A 16421-nucleotide genomic window follows, 5' to 3' on the forward strand; every position below is an offset into this window, starting at 1 on the left:
TGAAAGGATGTTTTATTAATTCTAACCTTTCCCAGCCCAAGTAACCTTGCTGTGTGTCACAGAGAATGCCCTCTCTGTAAGGAGCTGGACTTGCTGGGAAAGCTTTGGGGACTTCTTGGTGCTGGTAGAATTTGGGCATTCAATTAGGGTATTCTAATACTTGGAGATTTGGGGATATTACAAATTATATGTGATATTCTATATCCTGGAACAATTCATATTAGGAATATAAATATATATATATTAGGAATTCATATTAGGAATATAAATATATATTAAGGGAGAAAAGCAAGAATGCAAACAGTGCTTACTGGTTTAGGAAGAAAGCTTAGTAGCTTTACAATGGGTACATCAGCAATGTAAATAGAAAAGAGAAAGGCAGATTTACCTGATATAAACACACTGCTCTCCTCAAATCTCTCTCCACTAAGTAGCACCTATGAAAGGGCTTTGTAAACTGTTGAGCACTAGACAAATGTGTGTGCTGCCTCCACGGGGGGGAGGGATCACGAATCCTCATTTAATTCCCACCTGTGCCCAACTCTGAGCACTTTCTCTCAGCTTTCTCCTCATTTCTGATTTCAAAGAAAGGTTTAACAAGCAGGAATAGAAATAATAATGTGTTTGATAAGATGTAGGAGATATTCAGAAATAATTGTGTTTACACTCCCTTCAACTTAACTCATATTCTTTTGTAGAATTTATTTAATCTCTAAATCCTCTTCCTTCTCTGGAACTAGTGCTCCAGAAATAAAACTTCTTTTTTGTTCTCTTAATTAAATTAATTCATCTCTTTTTACACATTTATTTTTCTCTACTCCCTTCAGAGGCTCTAACCCTTTCCTTGACTAAAATTTTTTGGGTTACAGAAGTCCTTCCCTTGTTGGCATTTTATTTTGAAGTGCTTATTTCAATTCAACAAATATTCGAACAGTAGTATTGCTGGAGGGTCTGTGTTAGATGCTGCAGGGGGTAAAATAAATAAATGGCACAGTCCCTGATAGCACCTGCCTTCAAAGGGCTTTGTTGCTAATAAGGGAAAATAAGAAAGCTGCACAAATAACTATAATGCAAGGTAGAGTACGTCATACAGGTACAGGAAGAGATTACACTAAGGACTGGGGAGGATTTCCTCTCCAGAGAGTCCTGTGGTCCTTGCTGTTTGCTCGCTTCTGTCAGTCATTTCCAGTACACCTCAGAATTTTCTCTCTAAATGTTACGGAATTATTCTTTCCTGCATATCTGTTGGTTTTCTACTACATTTCCCCCTCTATCTCCTAAATTCATGCTTAGACTCTGCAAAGATGCTTTAGGTTGTTTTTTGTTGTTATTGTTTGTTTTGTTTTTTAAATCAAAACCAGCAGTGGTAAGAAACTGTAGCTTAACTATTGTTTTATATCTGCTTTGAATGGCCTTGACCTTATGAGTTGACATTCCTGCCTTTGATTTCCATGTCTCTTTACTTGGTATACAACCCTTCTCTGCCCCCACTCTTGACCATGGCACATATCTGATGGCCTCAACAGCGGCTCCCCATTATATTTGTCCTTTACCCACTTGTTTCTGTCTTGATATCTCTGGAAATCCAGACAGTAAAATTCCTCAAATCACATAGTTTTCTCAATTTTACTCTGTTTTCCTTTTTCTCCTTCCAAAATCTCAAGTTGACCTTAGTCCAGGCTTCTCCAAGAATAAAATTCTTTTAATGTTTAGCCACACTTAGGGGGAAAAAAGTAATAAAGTCTTCATAATTCTTGGGAAATTGTGTTAGTGTAAAGAGATACTTCCCATGATGTTATACGTATATGGGGAATCTGAGAAAAAAACACATCCGTACCTTTCTTGGTTGACTACCAAGTGGACAGTTTTTACCCTTTTTCTTCACTAGCAGAACCCAGATTTTGCTCAGGCTCCTCCTACTGGGCATATCCTTAAAAGGAAGCTGGAGTTGGATCTTGATCTCATTTCCCTTGACAAACCCAAGTTTAGATATGGACATGAGATGGAATACTGGCCAATCAGATGAAAGGGAACATCTGCTGGAGGGCTTCAGAAAGTTTTCTTTATGCAAAAATGAAGATGCTGTTTTCTTGCTTCTGGACTTTGTCACCTGCAAGGAATGCTAGAAAACATGATTGCCACGTAGCATCCATGATAGGAGAATAACTGACGGGTTGGAGACCACAGAAAAGGGAGACGAACAACAATTTCATCCCACAGTCCTTGTGTTAACCAACCCATGGCTCTTCTACAACCGGACTTCTTGGGTGAGATTATAAATGTTCTTATTGTATGCCACTATTACTTGGGTTTTCTGTTAATTGCAGTTAACTGCAGATTTTTGTTCATTACAAATATAAATGACTTCTGAAATACACAATTTTTTTAAAAAACCCAAAACGAAAGTCAAGATTATATTGTCCTATAGGACATTAAGGAGTATTGTATCTAACCTAGCAACCTTATTATTTCAGTAGTCTTTCTCCACTGCCTGTGAATCTCTTTCTCTGATTCTCCTGGAACCAACATCACCACTTTGTTGATATCCTCATTAATGAGTTGAAGACATCTTTGACATGTCTTCATTCTATATTTTGAGTTACTATGTAACTTTTTGAAAATTGTACTTAAATAGTAACACTATGATTTAACTTTTTCTGCTGAATTTTAAAGTAGTTTTTCACTTCAATTTAATTCAACTCTTATTTACAGAATTCCTGTGTCTCTGGGGTAGGGGATGCAAAGGTAGAATATAGGCATGAGAGGAGAGACTAAGAAGCATTGTAAGGTGTTTACAGTGATTTCCAGGCTTGCTTAGTAGCCACTGGGTGCCCCAAGAATTGCTCTGGACCATACAAAACAGCCTTCCAGGAGCTTGTGTTCATTATAAAGGCTTTCCAGGAGCCTGTGTTCATTCAAGCGTCTGATGATATAACTAGAAAATCTTATAGGTGGTTATCAGACACAACTGACATCCTAAAAAGAAAAACTGTTGAGGCACCAAATCTTGCTGGATACAACCTATTTATCAATAATCAGTTATTATAATGGATTATTGAGGGCAACACTCTTTCATAGTTCCTATGGGAAACAAGGGGTTTGAAGTTTTTACTTTGAAATGAACAAATGGAAAGGACTAAAAAAACTTTAGTTTGAGGACTGCCCCTCAAAATTCTGGCTACTTCAGTCTCAACAAATGTCATTAATAGACCATACTGAAATCCATTTCAGCATCACGGAGACTGTTACTAATCTGGAACTTTTCTCCCTTGAGCTTTTACTCTTGGATTGAATAATAATTCTATGTATTTTCAGAGCACTTTGCTATTTACAAAGACGTCATGCATTCTTTCATTGGGTGTATTAACATCCCAGTAAGTGGAAGGTGAGGCTCAGAATCAGGATTTTGAATAGCTAGATCTTGGATTGCCACAACTAGGAAAGCTGAATTGCAGTGTTGGTTCTTTTCTGGAAACATTCTAACAGCTATGGGCAAGGTAAATTAAAAGCCCTCGGCGCGAGTCCTGTATCCCGGTTCCACCATCTCCTTGTTGCTTAGTCACTTTGTGACTTAGTTTCTTTGCTCCTTAAATAAGCTGACCAGTCGAAGCCCTGCCTTTTTAGGTATTAAATAAAATAATCAAGGGGATGGACTTAGCACGGAGCTCAGCACAACCCAGCGCTGCTCAAAACACAGCAGTTAATCGATACTGGGTTGCGAGTCTCCCTTCCCGGGAGCCCCACGATGTCCAGTGTGCCAGGGCGCCAGAGGGCAGCGGAGGAGGCCACCGAGTGGCTCACGCCGGTCGAGGGCACACTCCTCCCCTCCACTCTCACTCCGCCCCCAGAGGGCCGGGGCGGGGACGCCGTTCCCCTGGAAACGAGACGCGGAGGCTCAAGGCCCGCCAGAGCCCTGGGGCGTTGCGCTCGCAGTGCGCGCAGACGCCGGCTGCCAAGTGGGAGCAGGTGTGGGAGTAGCGGCCGCGCTCCCGGTGATCGCTGGAGGAGGTGGGCGCCTCTCGGAGCGCGAGTGTGGAGGTGGCCTCGCCTACCCGGGGCTGGGCAGGGGCGCGCGCGTGGAGCCGGCCAGCCCCGCGTCCCCTCAGACGTGCTGGATGGCAGCCCAGGTGGCAGCCCGGGAGGGGGGAGGCTTCCGGGAAGTCCCGACCCTTCGCCTAACCCCAGGCGCCGGCCCGGAGGCGGCGGGCCTGGTGGAGTATGAAGAGGAGGACGAAGACGAGGAGGTGGCGGCGGCCAGGAGAGCGCGGAGTTTCGCCCAGGACGCACGGGTGCGCTTCGTCGGCGGCCGTCTGGAGCAGATGCTGGGGCTCCCGGAGGAGAAATGGAACCAGCATTTGGAGAGCGAGGACAAGCGGCAGGTCCTGGGGGAGTTTCTGGAAAGCCCCAGCCCCGCCTGCCTTGTGTTCAGCGTCGACGCCGTGGAGCGGCTCGCGGCGTCCCAACAGGTGAGGGGCGAGGGGCGAGGGAACTAGGTCACGCCTCCCGCCCAGCCTGACGGACACCTGAGCGGGACAGGCCAGTTGTGCTTCCTTGGGTTCTCTCGGGGCACATATTCGGGCGCTTTAAAAAACTTCAATCAAGTGCCTGCCGAGAGTCCGCAGAGTGCCCCACGTGCGCCCACTCTGCTCTTAAGCGGCTGTTGGTTAGTTTTCTAGAAGGTCAGCCTTTGCGCCTGCTCCATCCGGATAAAGCAGGAAAAGCAGCGCGTCCTTCAGCTGCCTGGGCGTGAGGCGCGAGGTAGGTTCTCTTTGCCAGATAACTTTCCTTTAAATCGCTCTTGTGTCACTCCGGAGCCAAAATGTGGTGTTTGGCGGAGCCCAAATAACTTGGCAGGGCTCAGTCTGCCTGTCAACCACACTTCATCCTAACGAATAATACTTAGGACTCCTTTTAAAAAAGAATTGCCCGGCAATCTGCGCTCAGGACAGTTCTCTCTCCCTCTCCCTCCCCCCTCCTTTTTTTTTTTTTTTTCCTTTTACCTTTTTAAATCTAGACTTCTGGTACACTTGAAGGTTAATGTATGAAGGTTAATGTATCACCTACGATCACAGCATTTGTACTTAAAGAGTTTGCGAAGACTTTGGAGCAAGATTTAGAATCTTGAGATGCCTCACTGTCAATGTTGTAAAGTGATGCCATCATCACTAGATGTGGTCGTAATAATGGCGGGGAAATAGGATCCCAGAGAAGAAAGAGAATAACTGCAGTTAGCTTTAGGGTTTTGTGAGTTCTGAATTGTTTTTGTTTTGCTACTCTCATAATTTTAAAAGTTTGTCAGTGGAGTGGACAAGAGCAGTTTAGTACTAAAGTTAAACAGTCATGATATCTGAAGAAATGACTTGATAGTTATGGAAATGTTAGAATATCTTGATTAAACACTGCTTTGAGTATAGAAATACAATTTAACCTGTTGGTCTCTATCTCGGTTTGGCTTACTTCTGAACAAGAAAATGTTATACAAAAGAATAACCTTTGCTAAGATGGAAACATTCTAATTTCTTCCTGTATTTGTTTAATTATGCGACTTTATGGTATATGATGATCCTAATTGACATGCTTTTGAAAGGTGACATTCCACACCGATAATACTGTGAAATTAACATTATAAAAGAACAAAGAAAATTGTATAAACTTTGCAGAAGAGCAGTGGAGCATTCTTATTTATAAAGGTAGGTAAGATGCCAGGTTTTGTTTCTCATGCTAGCAATCTACTTACAAGTTAGATACAGCAAATCCTGCTTGTTAACATGGAAGCTACATTGTGGACTTAAAATAATTATGTTACTCTTGTTTCAGATTCCAAGAGATGCAAAACATAAACTTGTTTATATTGCCAAGAAGAGTACTGAAAACATTGGAGTAAATGATTTCTCTCAAACAGTTTTATTTGGAGAGTTACCCGCCTCATCTCTTGGACATGTAACTGCTTTCCTAGACGAGGTACTGGTCTATCCTTAATATTTTAAACTTTCATTTATCTTTATGACACTTGGAATTATTCAGGACAACTGTGGCTATTAAAAAGAGAATTTAGAAGCCAGTCATCTCATTAGCCAGGTGGACGGAAAATGGTAGTATTTAGACTGTTCCTGAAATGAGCTGATATTGATGCTAACGTTCAACAGGTGGTAATTTGCAGGATCCTCCTTTTCCTCTCTCTTTCTAAATAATGGAAGGAAATTAAAAAGCAGCTTGAATTGAATAGGCTCCTGTACTTAGCTATAGGTATTAAACTTCATGTTCAGAGTAGAGACAAATTTACACTTTGGAAAGGGGTATTCTCAGTTTTTCAGATTCCTGTTAGTTTCTAAGTGCACTCATGTTAGATAATGGGAAAGGGTAATGGAAATAATGTATGAGGAATGACTGCCTTAAAATTCCTCTTTCTCTCCCCTTAAGTCAGAGAAATGCTCTCTAAACCCATGTTACTGGCACTCTAATGTGCATTAGAACCACCTAGGGATTTTGTTAAAGGCAAACTGATAGATTAGGTTTGGAGTGGGGCTGAAATTCTACATTTCTAACCTGGTGCTGATGCTGTTTGTTCATGAACCAGCTTTGAGGAGCAACGTACCAAATGACTAGGTGTGGAAGAACCAGAGCAGTGGGTTCTCAAACTTTGCTGAACATTTGGACCACCTGGGGAACTAACATGCCTCGGCCCAGGTCACACCTCTTACCAATTAAATCAGAATGTCTGGGGGTGGGTGGTGGGAGCCAGGCCGCAGTAGTTGTTAAAGATCTCCAGGTGACTCTAATGCACCCCAAACTCTGGGAAACACTGGGTTAGCATCAGTAAACCAGATTTCAGTAGCCAAAGCAGTCTTGCCAAGGCCAATATTTAACATATGAATAATTGCCAACATACTTTTTATTAATGATTTGTCAATCTCCAGCTTTCACACCTCTTCTCCTTCCTGAGTCTCTTCTGCTGTCTTCTTGAAAGGAGGTGTTTTCTTGCGGTCTCTGGGCTAACTAAAGCTTCTGTCCCCCAACTTCAGTTCTACCTTGGTTTCCCTCCTCTTCTGTTGATTTCATGGCGATAACTAGGAAGAGAGTTTTCTATCTTCAGCACTTGAGACAGTTTTTGGTATGTAGCAGGTGTTCAAGAGATTTTTATTGAGCTGAATCTGATGAAAGGATTTCACATGGTATGTGAATGACCTTTGGTCATGTGAATCCAGGCTGCCGTCAACTGGCCTTGGAAGGGCAAGGCAGCACTCTTCATTGGAATTCTTACTCTGTCGTCTGTGTACGGCGACAGAAGATACAAAACTCTTTCAGGTTCCTCTGAATTGACCTCAATACCAGGGTCTGCACAGCCCTCTGAAAAGTTTAAGTGAAAGAGAGTAAGCTGTCCCTGAGTACATCTATAGAAGGCACAGAACATTCAGAACCTTACGGGTTTAACAGGTTTGGAAGATTCTCATTTATTTAATTATGCTTGAGGATATGAGCATTGGGAGGAAAACAGTGAGGACATCACACTCAAGATGTCATTTGGGTTTCTTTATGGACAAGGCTTAAATTCAGAATGAAGGGGCCCTAAGGCAAGACTATAGATTTTTAGATAAAAAAAATTTTCAAGGCTTGTCTTTGCTTAGTATCCACTGTGGCTCACATAATTGGCTAATTAACTGTGGCTTACGATGTTTGAAGGACTCCCAAACTTTTCTCTCCAGGCAAGATCTCTCTCCCAAATTCCAAAGAGCTCCATATGCCTTCCTGACATTCCACTTGGTGTGCAATAGACATTTCATACTTAACATTCCAAGTTGAGCTGATGTTCCCCACCCTGTGCTGTTTGGAATTATTCCCAGAATAATGGATGTGAACTCCATCCTTCCACATGCTCAAACCAGAAAAACCTCCTAGTCAGCCCCGACTCTTGGCTTTGTCTCACACTTTATATCCATTCTGTCAGGAAATCTTGCAAGTTCTGCCTTCAAACATACCCAGAATCAGTTCCCCTCTCCCCTCCATTGCTACCACCCTGGTCCAGCTCACCATTCTCTCTCACCTGTGTTAATACATCAGCCTCTTAATTGGTTTCTCTGCTTCTGTATGACTCCCATCTAGAACCTATTCCCAACACAGCAGCTAGAGTGATCCTTGTTGAAACACGAGAAAGAACATGTCCCTTTCTGCTCAGACCCTGCACTGGTTCTCCTTTTACTCAAAGGGCCCAAGAGCTTTTAGCAGCCTAGACTTGGCGTTGTTGCTCGCTGTGGATCAACAGTATCAGCATCAGCTGGAAACTTGTTAAAACTGTGGAATCTCAGGCCCCGCCCCAGAGCCGCTAAATCAGGACCAAGAAGCACAGGTGATTCTTAGGATTGTTAAAGGATGAAAGCATGGGTTCGAATTCTCTGTGATCTGACCTCCCCATGACCTCTCAGCTCATCTCAATTGCTAACTCATGGCTTCCTTGCACTTCCTTAATTGTCTCAGGCACACTGGTGCCCCAGGGCCTTTGCTCTTGCCATTTCTTCATCTTCCCCAGAATCCACTCAGCCAACCCCTTCATGTCTTGCAAGTCTTTTTGCTCAGATATCTCTTCTCCGTGAAGCCACCCTCCAGGTGAGCAGGGATCTTTGAAGGGCAGTGACTTAGGGTCAGGCAAGTGAGACACCCACTTCAAGAACAAAACTTCCAGAGAGGTGGGGAGAAACAAAAACAACCCAGTAATCAAGAGGAGTAATCATTTAAGGCAGTATTATTATTACTATTTTGGCTGTGCCACGCAGCTTACGGAATCTTAGTTCCCCAACCAGGGATTGAATCCGGGCCCTCTGCAGTGAAAGCACAGAGTCCTAGCCACTGGACCCACCAGGGAATTCCCAAACGCAGGATTTTAAAAAATAAAAATTAATGCAAAAAAAATCAACACTTGAAGTAAAAGTAGGATCACTAACAGTGCCAGGCCAAGTCATATTGGAGGCTGAGGCAAAAGGTCAGTAATACTCATCCTGTCTTTATTGAAAAATGTTGATATTTTATTCATCATTTTTGGATTAGCTTTTACTTTAAAAATATTTTAAAATATTATTCATCTCAATTATTGAGGTTCGTTGGGTTTTTTTTTTTTTTTTTGGTGCCCTCTTATGCTCCAAAGTGAGTGCCTTACTTACCTTATAGTAGTCCCAGCTCTTAATCTTTGTTTTGCTCACTGATGAGTCCCAAACACGCAAGACTCTGCCTGACACATAGCAGGATCTAAGTAAGTACTTGTTAAACGAATGAAGGTTAAATAAGCGCTAAAGATAGCCTGTTCTTATAAGAGACAAAACACTGAAGCTGCAAGATACTCCTTTAGAGAAAAAGCATTTGGTGTACGATCTCTGCTATCTCCATTTGAATTTTTTGGACATTTATATGAAAAGGACACTTGGTGGGAAATTGTATGCTAAATAAGCCCTTAGTTGTCATTTGTTCATTTAATCAAAACTTAATGAGTATCTGCTTGGTGCCAGTGACTGAACACACCTGGCAATTAGTTAGGACGTTTCTGCCATCGGAAAGCATGCAGTGTGAGCTAACAGTGATAAGATGCGGTGGATGTAGTGGTTTTAGCAGGATGCTGTGGTGCCTACAGGGTTGGCAGGGAAGGTGGGGAGTCTCAAATAGGATGATTATAGGTCTTGGTTTGCTTGGGGGCAGTTCCAGTTTCCTCCTGTTACAGATCAGTTAACATCTGCTAATTTTTACTGCTTGTTTTTACTCTCTAAGGCATCCTCAGTTGTATGGTAAATTACTTGGTCCCCATAGTGTCGAAGGACAGGAGCAATAGCTAGATGCAGGAGAGGGAGGAAGGGAGAAGCAGTGCAAAGGCACAGAGGTGAGGAAATGCAGATTGCATTTTTAAAAATGGACTGCATTAATACGTTTAGATTGGGGGAGAAGAGCTGGAGGGTGGTGAGAAATAAAGCTGGAGAGGCTGATTAGAAAATTAACACCTATGTAACTTTTTCTTCTGGATGGTTGCCACCAAAGCCGGTTGTCAAACTCATATCCATGTGTTTACTGGAAGATGGTAGCAGTAAGGCATGTTCTGTGAAGGTTTTTATCAGGACAGGCTTCAGTGGAAAGTTTTGAAATCAAATGGTCATTTATGACTTGCATTCCAAGCTAAACAACTTCTGTCTTTCTGGGTACTTTGTATCTGAAGAAGAAAAACATTTAATGCAAGGATTGGTGAATTGGTGACTCAATCAAGGAGCGAGGAGGGACTGTGTTATTGAGGTAGTGATTGGAATGAAAAATATTGAGGTAGTTTTCCAGTGCTGTGGTTCTTAACTGGGGTAGAATAAAGAAGGGATGGTCCAAGTGTTTGAAAGGAATATGGGGGAGGTCATTTGACTATTTTTTCTCGTTTAATGACCTAATATACTCTCACTTGTATTCAGTGTTGTATAGTCTTTGAAGTTTGACTCAGATATACACTGATTAACAGTAATTTATGTTGATATGCTGGGGCCTCCCAAACTTCTCTCTCCAGCCTTGATCTCTCTCTGAACTCCAAGCTTAGACTTCCACTGCCCTTACGGACATGGCACTTGCTGTGTAATAGACATCTCAAATTCAGCGTCTCCGAAATTTTACTCCCGATCTGCTGCTCAACATTATTATGTGTCCCTATACATTATTATTTGTAACTATATTATATAATTAGCAAAAGTATTAAAAATGTCATGTAGTTATTTCTTTAAGTATTATGTTGACCCAAATCTTGAAAGAAACAATAATTGTAAATGCTTATCAAGCCAGAATGAAAGTTATGATTTGGTTTTTGTAGTCAGTGTCTGGGGCCCATTCCTAGACATTTCAGTTTAAGAAGTCTGGCAGAGGACCAGGCTCCTGTACTTTGAAAGTGTTTGTCAGGTAATAGTCTCTACTGATTTAAGAACCACTGTAAAAAGAAACACCTCAGATTTAAAAAGAGATAAAAGAAAGGTGAGTAAAGAGAACTCTAGCAAAGGCACCATGGCTCTTTTATCTGTAGTTGTATATCTCCTAGTAAACATGTCCAAATTATTTTGGTTCAGAGAAAGTTCACGGATTTTTCTTATAAGTCATAAAACCTAGACCAAAGAATTTACAGCTGAAGACAAAACCCCAGGTTAATTGAATTACTTTGTATATAGCTTGTTGATAACAAGATTCATTGTCATTAAAGAGCACATCCCAGGTCAATTTGTTCTAAATGATGTTCATGGAGATATCCTTGTTGCTCGCCTAATTGCTCTACAAAGCATGGGGCTCAGAATTTCCTAACAATTTTATCTACAGCTTGTGACACAAATATTTAATTTTAAAAGAAGTTGGCCTCCTCACAGAACAGTAAATAGAGTGAAGGTTTGAAACAGTATCCAGTAAATCAGAAATGTTGAAGAACCAGAATTATCCTCAACCCTGACTTTTAGAAAAAGCTGTTGCTATTGGGAATTTAATCTACAAAGCAGTTTTTCAGTGGGTCAGTGCATGTTCAGCCCAGTAAGACTAAACTTTTCAGTCTGGTTTCCAGAGCTCTTTATGAACCTTCCCAGCATTTCTCACAGCCCCGCCTCTTAGGGGTGCTGGCTCTAGTTTCAGGCAGACCAGACTGGAACTTTCTCAGAACCCTACGCCTGCAGCCCTCAGTGATTTTGCATCAGTCTTCAGTTTTCTGCCTGCCCTGCTCGTTCATCTTAAAGATTTAAACCAAGTAGCAAGTTTCCTGGCAAGTCTTCCCTAATAACCCTCCTGGCTAGAGACGGGTGTTTCTCCTGTGTTTCCACATGACACAAAAACGTGCCTTTCATGGCAGTTCTGATATCGAGGTACCTAACCCATGGAGCTCATAGAAGACACGCTAGTTCTTTTTTTTTTTTAATTTACTTTTATTCAAGTATAGTTGATTTACAACGTTGTGTTAATTTCTACTGTACAGCAAAGTGATTCAGTTATATATATATATTTTTTTCATATTCTTTTCTGTTATGGTTTATCACAGAATGTTGAATATAGTTCCCTGTGCTGTACAGTAGGACCTTGTTGTTTATCCATCCTATATATAATAGTTTGCATCTGCTAACCCCAAACTCCCAGTCCATTCCTCCCCTACACTCCTCCCCCTTGGCAACCACAAGTCTGTTCTCTATGTCTGTGAGTCTGTTTCTGTTTCATAGATAAGTTCATTTGTGTTACATTTTGGATTCCACATATAAGTGATACCATATGGTATGTCTTTCTCTTTCTGACTTACTTCACTTAGTATGATAATTTCTACGTCCATCCATGTTGCTGCAAATGGCATTATTTCATTCTTTTTTTATAGCTGAGTAGTGTTCCATTATATATACATACCACATCTTTTCTTTTTTTTAACATCTTTATTGGAGTATAATTGCTTTACAATGGTGTGTTAGTTTCTGCTTTATAACAAAGTGAATCTGTTATACATATACATATGTCCCCATATCTCTTCCCTCTTGCATATTCCTCCCTCCCACCCTCCCTATCCCACCCCTCTAGGTGGTCACAAAACACCAAGCTGATCTCCCTGTGCTATGCGGCTGCTTCCCACTAGCTATCTATTTTACGTTTGGTAGTGTATATATGTCCATGCCACTCTCACTTTGTCCCAGCTTACCCTTCCCCCTCCCCGTATCCTCAAGTCCATTCTCTAGTAGGTCTGCGTCTTTATTCCCATCTTGCCCCTAGGTTCTTCATGACCATTTTTTTTTTTTAGATTCCATATATATGTGTTAGCATACGGTATTTGTTTTTCTCTTTCTGACTTACTTCACTCTGTATGACAGACTCTAGGTCCTTCCACCTCACTACAAATAACTCAATTTTGTTTCTTTTTATGAATGAATAATATTCCATTGTATATATGTGCCACATCTTCTTTATCCATTCATCTGTTGATGGACACATAGGTTGCTTCCATGTCCTGGCTATTGTAAATAGAGCTGCAATGAACATTTTGGTACATGACTCTTTTTGAATTATGGTTTTCTCAGGGTATATGCCCAGTAGTGGGATTGCTGGGTCGTATGGTAGTTCTATTTTTAGCTTTTTAAGGAACCTCCATACTGTTCTCCATAGTGGCTGTATCAATTTACATTCCCACCAACAGTGCAAGAGGATTCCCTTTTCTCCACACCCTCTCCAGCATTTATTGTTTGTAGATTTTTTGATGATGGCCATTCTGACTGGTGTGAGGTGATACCTCATGGCAGTTTTGATTTGCATTTCTCTAATGATTAATGATGTTGAGCATTCTTTCATGTGTTTGTTGGCAATCTGTACATCTTCTTTGGAGAAATGTCTGTTTAGGTCTTCTGCCCATTTTTGGATTGGGTTGTTTGTTTTTTTGATATTGAGCTGCATGAGCTGCTTGTAAATTTTGGAGATTAATCCTTTGTCAGTTGCTTCATTTGCAAATACTTTCTCTCATTTGGAGGGTTGTCTTTTCATCTTGTTTATGGTTTCCTTTGCTGTGCAAAAGCTTTTAAGTTTCATTAGGTCCCATTTGTTTATTTGTGTTTTTATTTCCATTTCTCTAGGAGGTGGGTCAAAAAGGATCTTGCTGTGATTTATGTCATAGAGTGTTCTGCCTATGTTTTCCTCTAAGAGTTTGATAGTGTCTGGCCTTACATTTAGGTCTTTAATCCAGTTTGAGTTTATTTTTGTGTATAGTGTTAGGGAGTGTTCTAATTTCATTCTTTTACATGTAGCTGTCCAGTTTCCCCAGCACCACTTATTGAAGAGGCTGTCTTTTCTCCATTGTATATTATGGCCTCCTTTATCAAAGATAAGGTGACCATATGTGTGTGGGTTTATCTCTGGGCTTTCTGTCCTGTTCCACTGATCTATATTTCTGTTTTTGTGCCAGTACCACACTGTCTTGATTACTGTAGCTTTGTAGTATAGTCTGAAGTCAGGGAGCCTGATTCCTCCAGCTCCGTTTTTCTTTCTCAAGATTGCATTGGCTATTCGGGGTCTTTTGTGTTTCCATACAAATTGTGAAATTTTTTGTTCTAGTTCTGTGAAAAATGCCAGTGGTCGTTTGATAAGGATTGCATTGAATCTGTAGATTGCTTTGGGTAGTAGAGTCATTTTCACAATGTTGATTCTTCCAATCCAAGAACATGGTATATCTCTCCATCTATTTGTATCATCTTTAATTAATTTCATCAGTGTCTTATAATTTTCTGCATACAGGCCTTTTGTCTCCTTAGGTGGGTTTATTCCTAGTTATTTTATTCTTTTTGTTGCAATGGTAAACGGGAGTGTTTTCTTAATTTCACTTTCAGATTGTTCATCATTAGTGTATAGGAATGCAAGAGATTTCTGTGCATTAATTTTGTATCCTGCTACTGTACCAAATTCATTGATTAGCTCTAGTAGTTTTCTGGTAGCATCTTTAGGATTCTCTATGTATAGTATCATGTCATCTGCAAACAGTGACAGCTTTACTTTTTCTTTTCCGATTTGGATTCCTTTTATTTCTTTTTCTTCTCTGATTGCTGTGGCTAAAAACTTCCAAAACTATGTTGAATAACAGTGGTGAGAGTGGGCAACCTTGTCTTGTTCCTGATCTTAGTGGAAATGGTTTCAGTTTTTCACCATTGAGGAGGATGTTGGCTGTGGGTTTTTCATATATGGCCTTTATTATATTGAGGAAAGTTCCCTCTGTGCCTACTTTCTGGAGGGTTTTTATCATAAATGGGTGTTGAATTTTGTCGAAAGCTTTCTCTGCATCTATTGAGATGATCATATGGTTTTTCTCCTTCAATTTGTTAATATGGTTTATCGCATTGATTTGCGTATATTGAAGAATCCTTGCATTCCTGGGATAAACCCCACTTGATCATGGTGTATGATTCTTTTAATGTGCTGTTGGATTCTGTTTGCTAGTATTTTGTTGAGGATTTTTGCATCTATGTTCATCAGTGTTATTGGCCTGTAGTTTTCTTTCTTTGTGACATCTTTGTCTGGTTGTGGTATCAGGGTGATGGTGGCCTCGTAGAATGAGTTTGGGAGTGTTCCTCCCTCTGCTATATTTTGGAAGAGTTTGTGAAGGATAGCTGTTAGCTCTTCTCTAAATGTTTGATAGAATTTGCCTGTGAAGCCATCTGGTCCTGGGCTTTTGTTTGTTGGAAGATTTTTAATCACAGTTTCAATTTCAGTGCTTGTGATTGGTCTGTTCATATTTTCTATTTCTTCCTGGTTCAGTCTCGGCAGGTTGTGCATTTCTAAGAATTTGTCCATTTCTTCCAGGTTGTCCATTTTATTGGCATATAGTTGCTTGTAGTAATCTCTCATGATCCTTTGTATTTCTGCAGTGTCAGTTGTTACTTCTCCTTTTTCATTTCTAATTCTATTGATTTGAGTCTTCTCCCTTTTTTTCTTAATGAGTCTGGCTAATGGTTTATCAATTTTGTTTATCTTCTCAAAGAACCAGCTTTTAGTTTTATTGATCTTTGCTATCGTTTTCTTCATTTCATTTTCATTTATTTCTGACCTGATCTATATGATTTCTTTCCTTCTGCTAGCTTTGGGGGTTTTTTTGTTCTTCTTTCTCTAATTGCTTTAGGTATAAGGTTAGGTTGTTTATTTGCGATGTTTCTTGTTTCTTAAGGTAAGATTGTATTGCTATAAACTTCCCTCTTAGAACTGCTTTTGTTGCATCCCATAGGTTTTGGCTCGTCATGTTTTCATTGTCATTTGTTTCTAGTTATTTTTTGTTTTCCTCTTTGATTTCTTCCGTGATCTCTTGGTTATTATGTAGTGTGTTGTTTAGCCTCCATGTGTCTGTATTTTTTTATAGATTTTTTCCTGTAATTGATATCTAGTCTCATAGTGTTGTGGTCGGAAAAGATACTTGATACGATTTCAATTTTCTTAAATTTACCAAAGCTTGATTTGTGACCCAAGATATGATCTATCCTGGAGAATGTTCCATGAGCACTTGAGAAGAATGTGTATTCTGTTGTTTTTGGATAGAATGTCTTATAAATATCAATTAAGTCCATCTTGTTTAATGTATCATTTAAAGCTTGTGTTTCCTTATTGATTTTCATTCTGGATGATCTGTCCATTGGTGAAGGTGGGGTTTTAAAGTCCCCTACTATGATTGTGTTCCTGTCGATTTCCCCTTTTATAGCTGTTAGTATTTGCCTTATGTATTGAGGTGCTCCTGTGTTGGGTGCATAAATATTTACAGTTGTTATATCTTCTTCTTGGATTGATCCCTTGATCATTATGTAGTCTCCTTCTTTGTCTCTTACAATAGTCTTTGTTTGAAAGTCTATTTTGTTGTTATAAAGCAGAAACTAACACACCATTGTAAAGCAATTATACTCTAATAAAGATGTTAAAAAAAATAAAAATTAAAATTAAAAAAAAAA

General features: G+C 40.3%; 1 protein-coding gene across 1 annotated transcript in view; it reads left to right on the forward strand.

Annotated features, from left to right (window-relative positions):
* Nucleotides 1-3945: 3945 nt before the first annotated feature.
* Nucleotides 3946-16421, forward strand: part of DNAH11 (dynein axonemal heavy chain 11) — a 326952-nt gene continuing 314476 nt past the window's right edge. The window contains exons 1-2 of the mRNA XM_057550027.1: nucleotides 3946-4466; nucleotides 5818-5961. Of these exons, the coding sequence (XP_057406010.1) occupies nucleotides 4116-4466; nucleotides 5818-5961 (495 nt within the window). The 5' untranslated portion in view covers nucleotides 3946-4115. The remainder of the gene's footprint in view (nucleotides 4467-5817; nucleotides 5962-16421) is intronic.

The sequence above is a fragment of the Balaenoptera acutorostrata genome, chromosome 7 (genome assembly GCF_949987535.1).
Source record: "Balaenoptera acutorostrata chromosome 7, mBalAcu1.1, whole genome shotgun sequence".
Classification (NCBI taxonomy): domain Eukaryota; kingdom Metazoa; phylum Chordata; class Mammalia; order Artiodactyla; family Balaenopteridae; genus Balaenoptera; species Balaenoptera acutorostrata.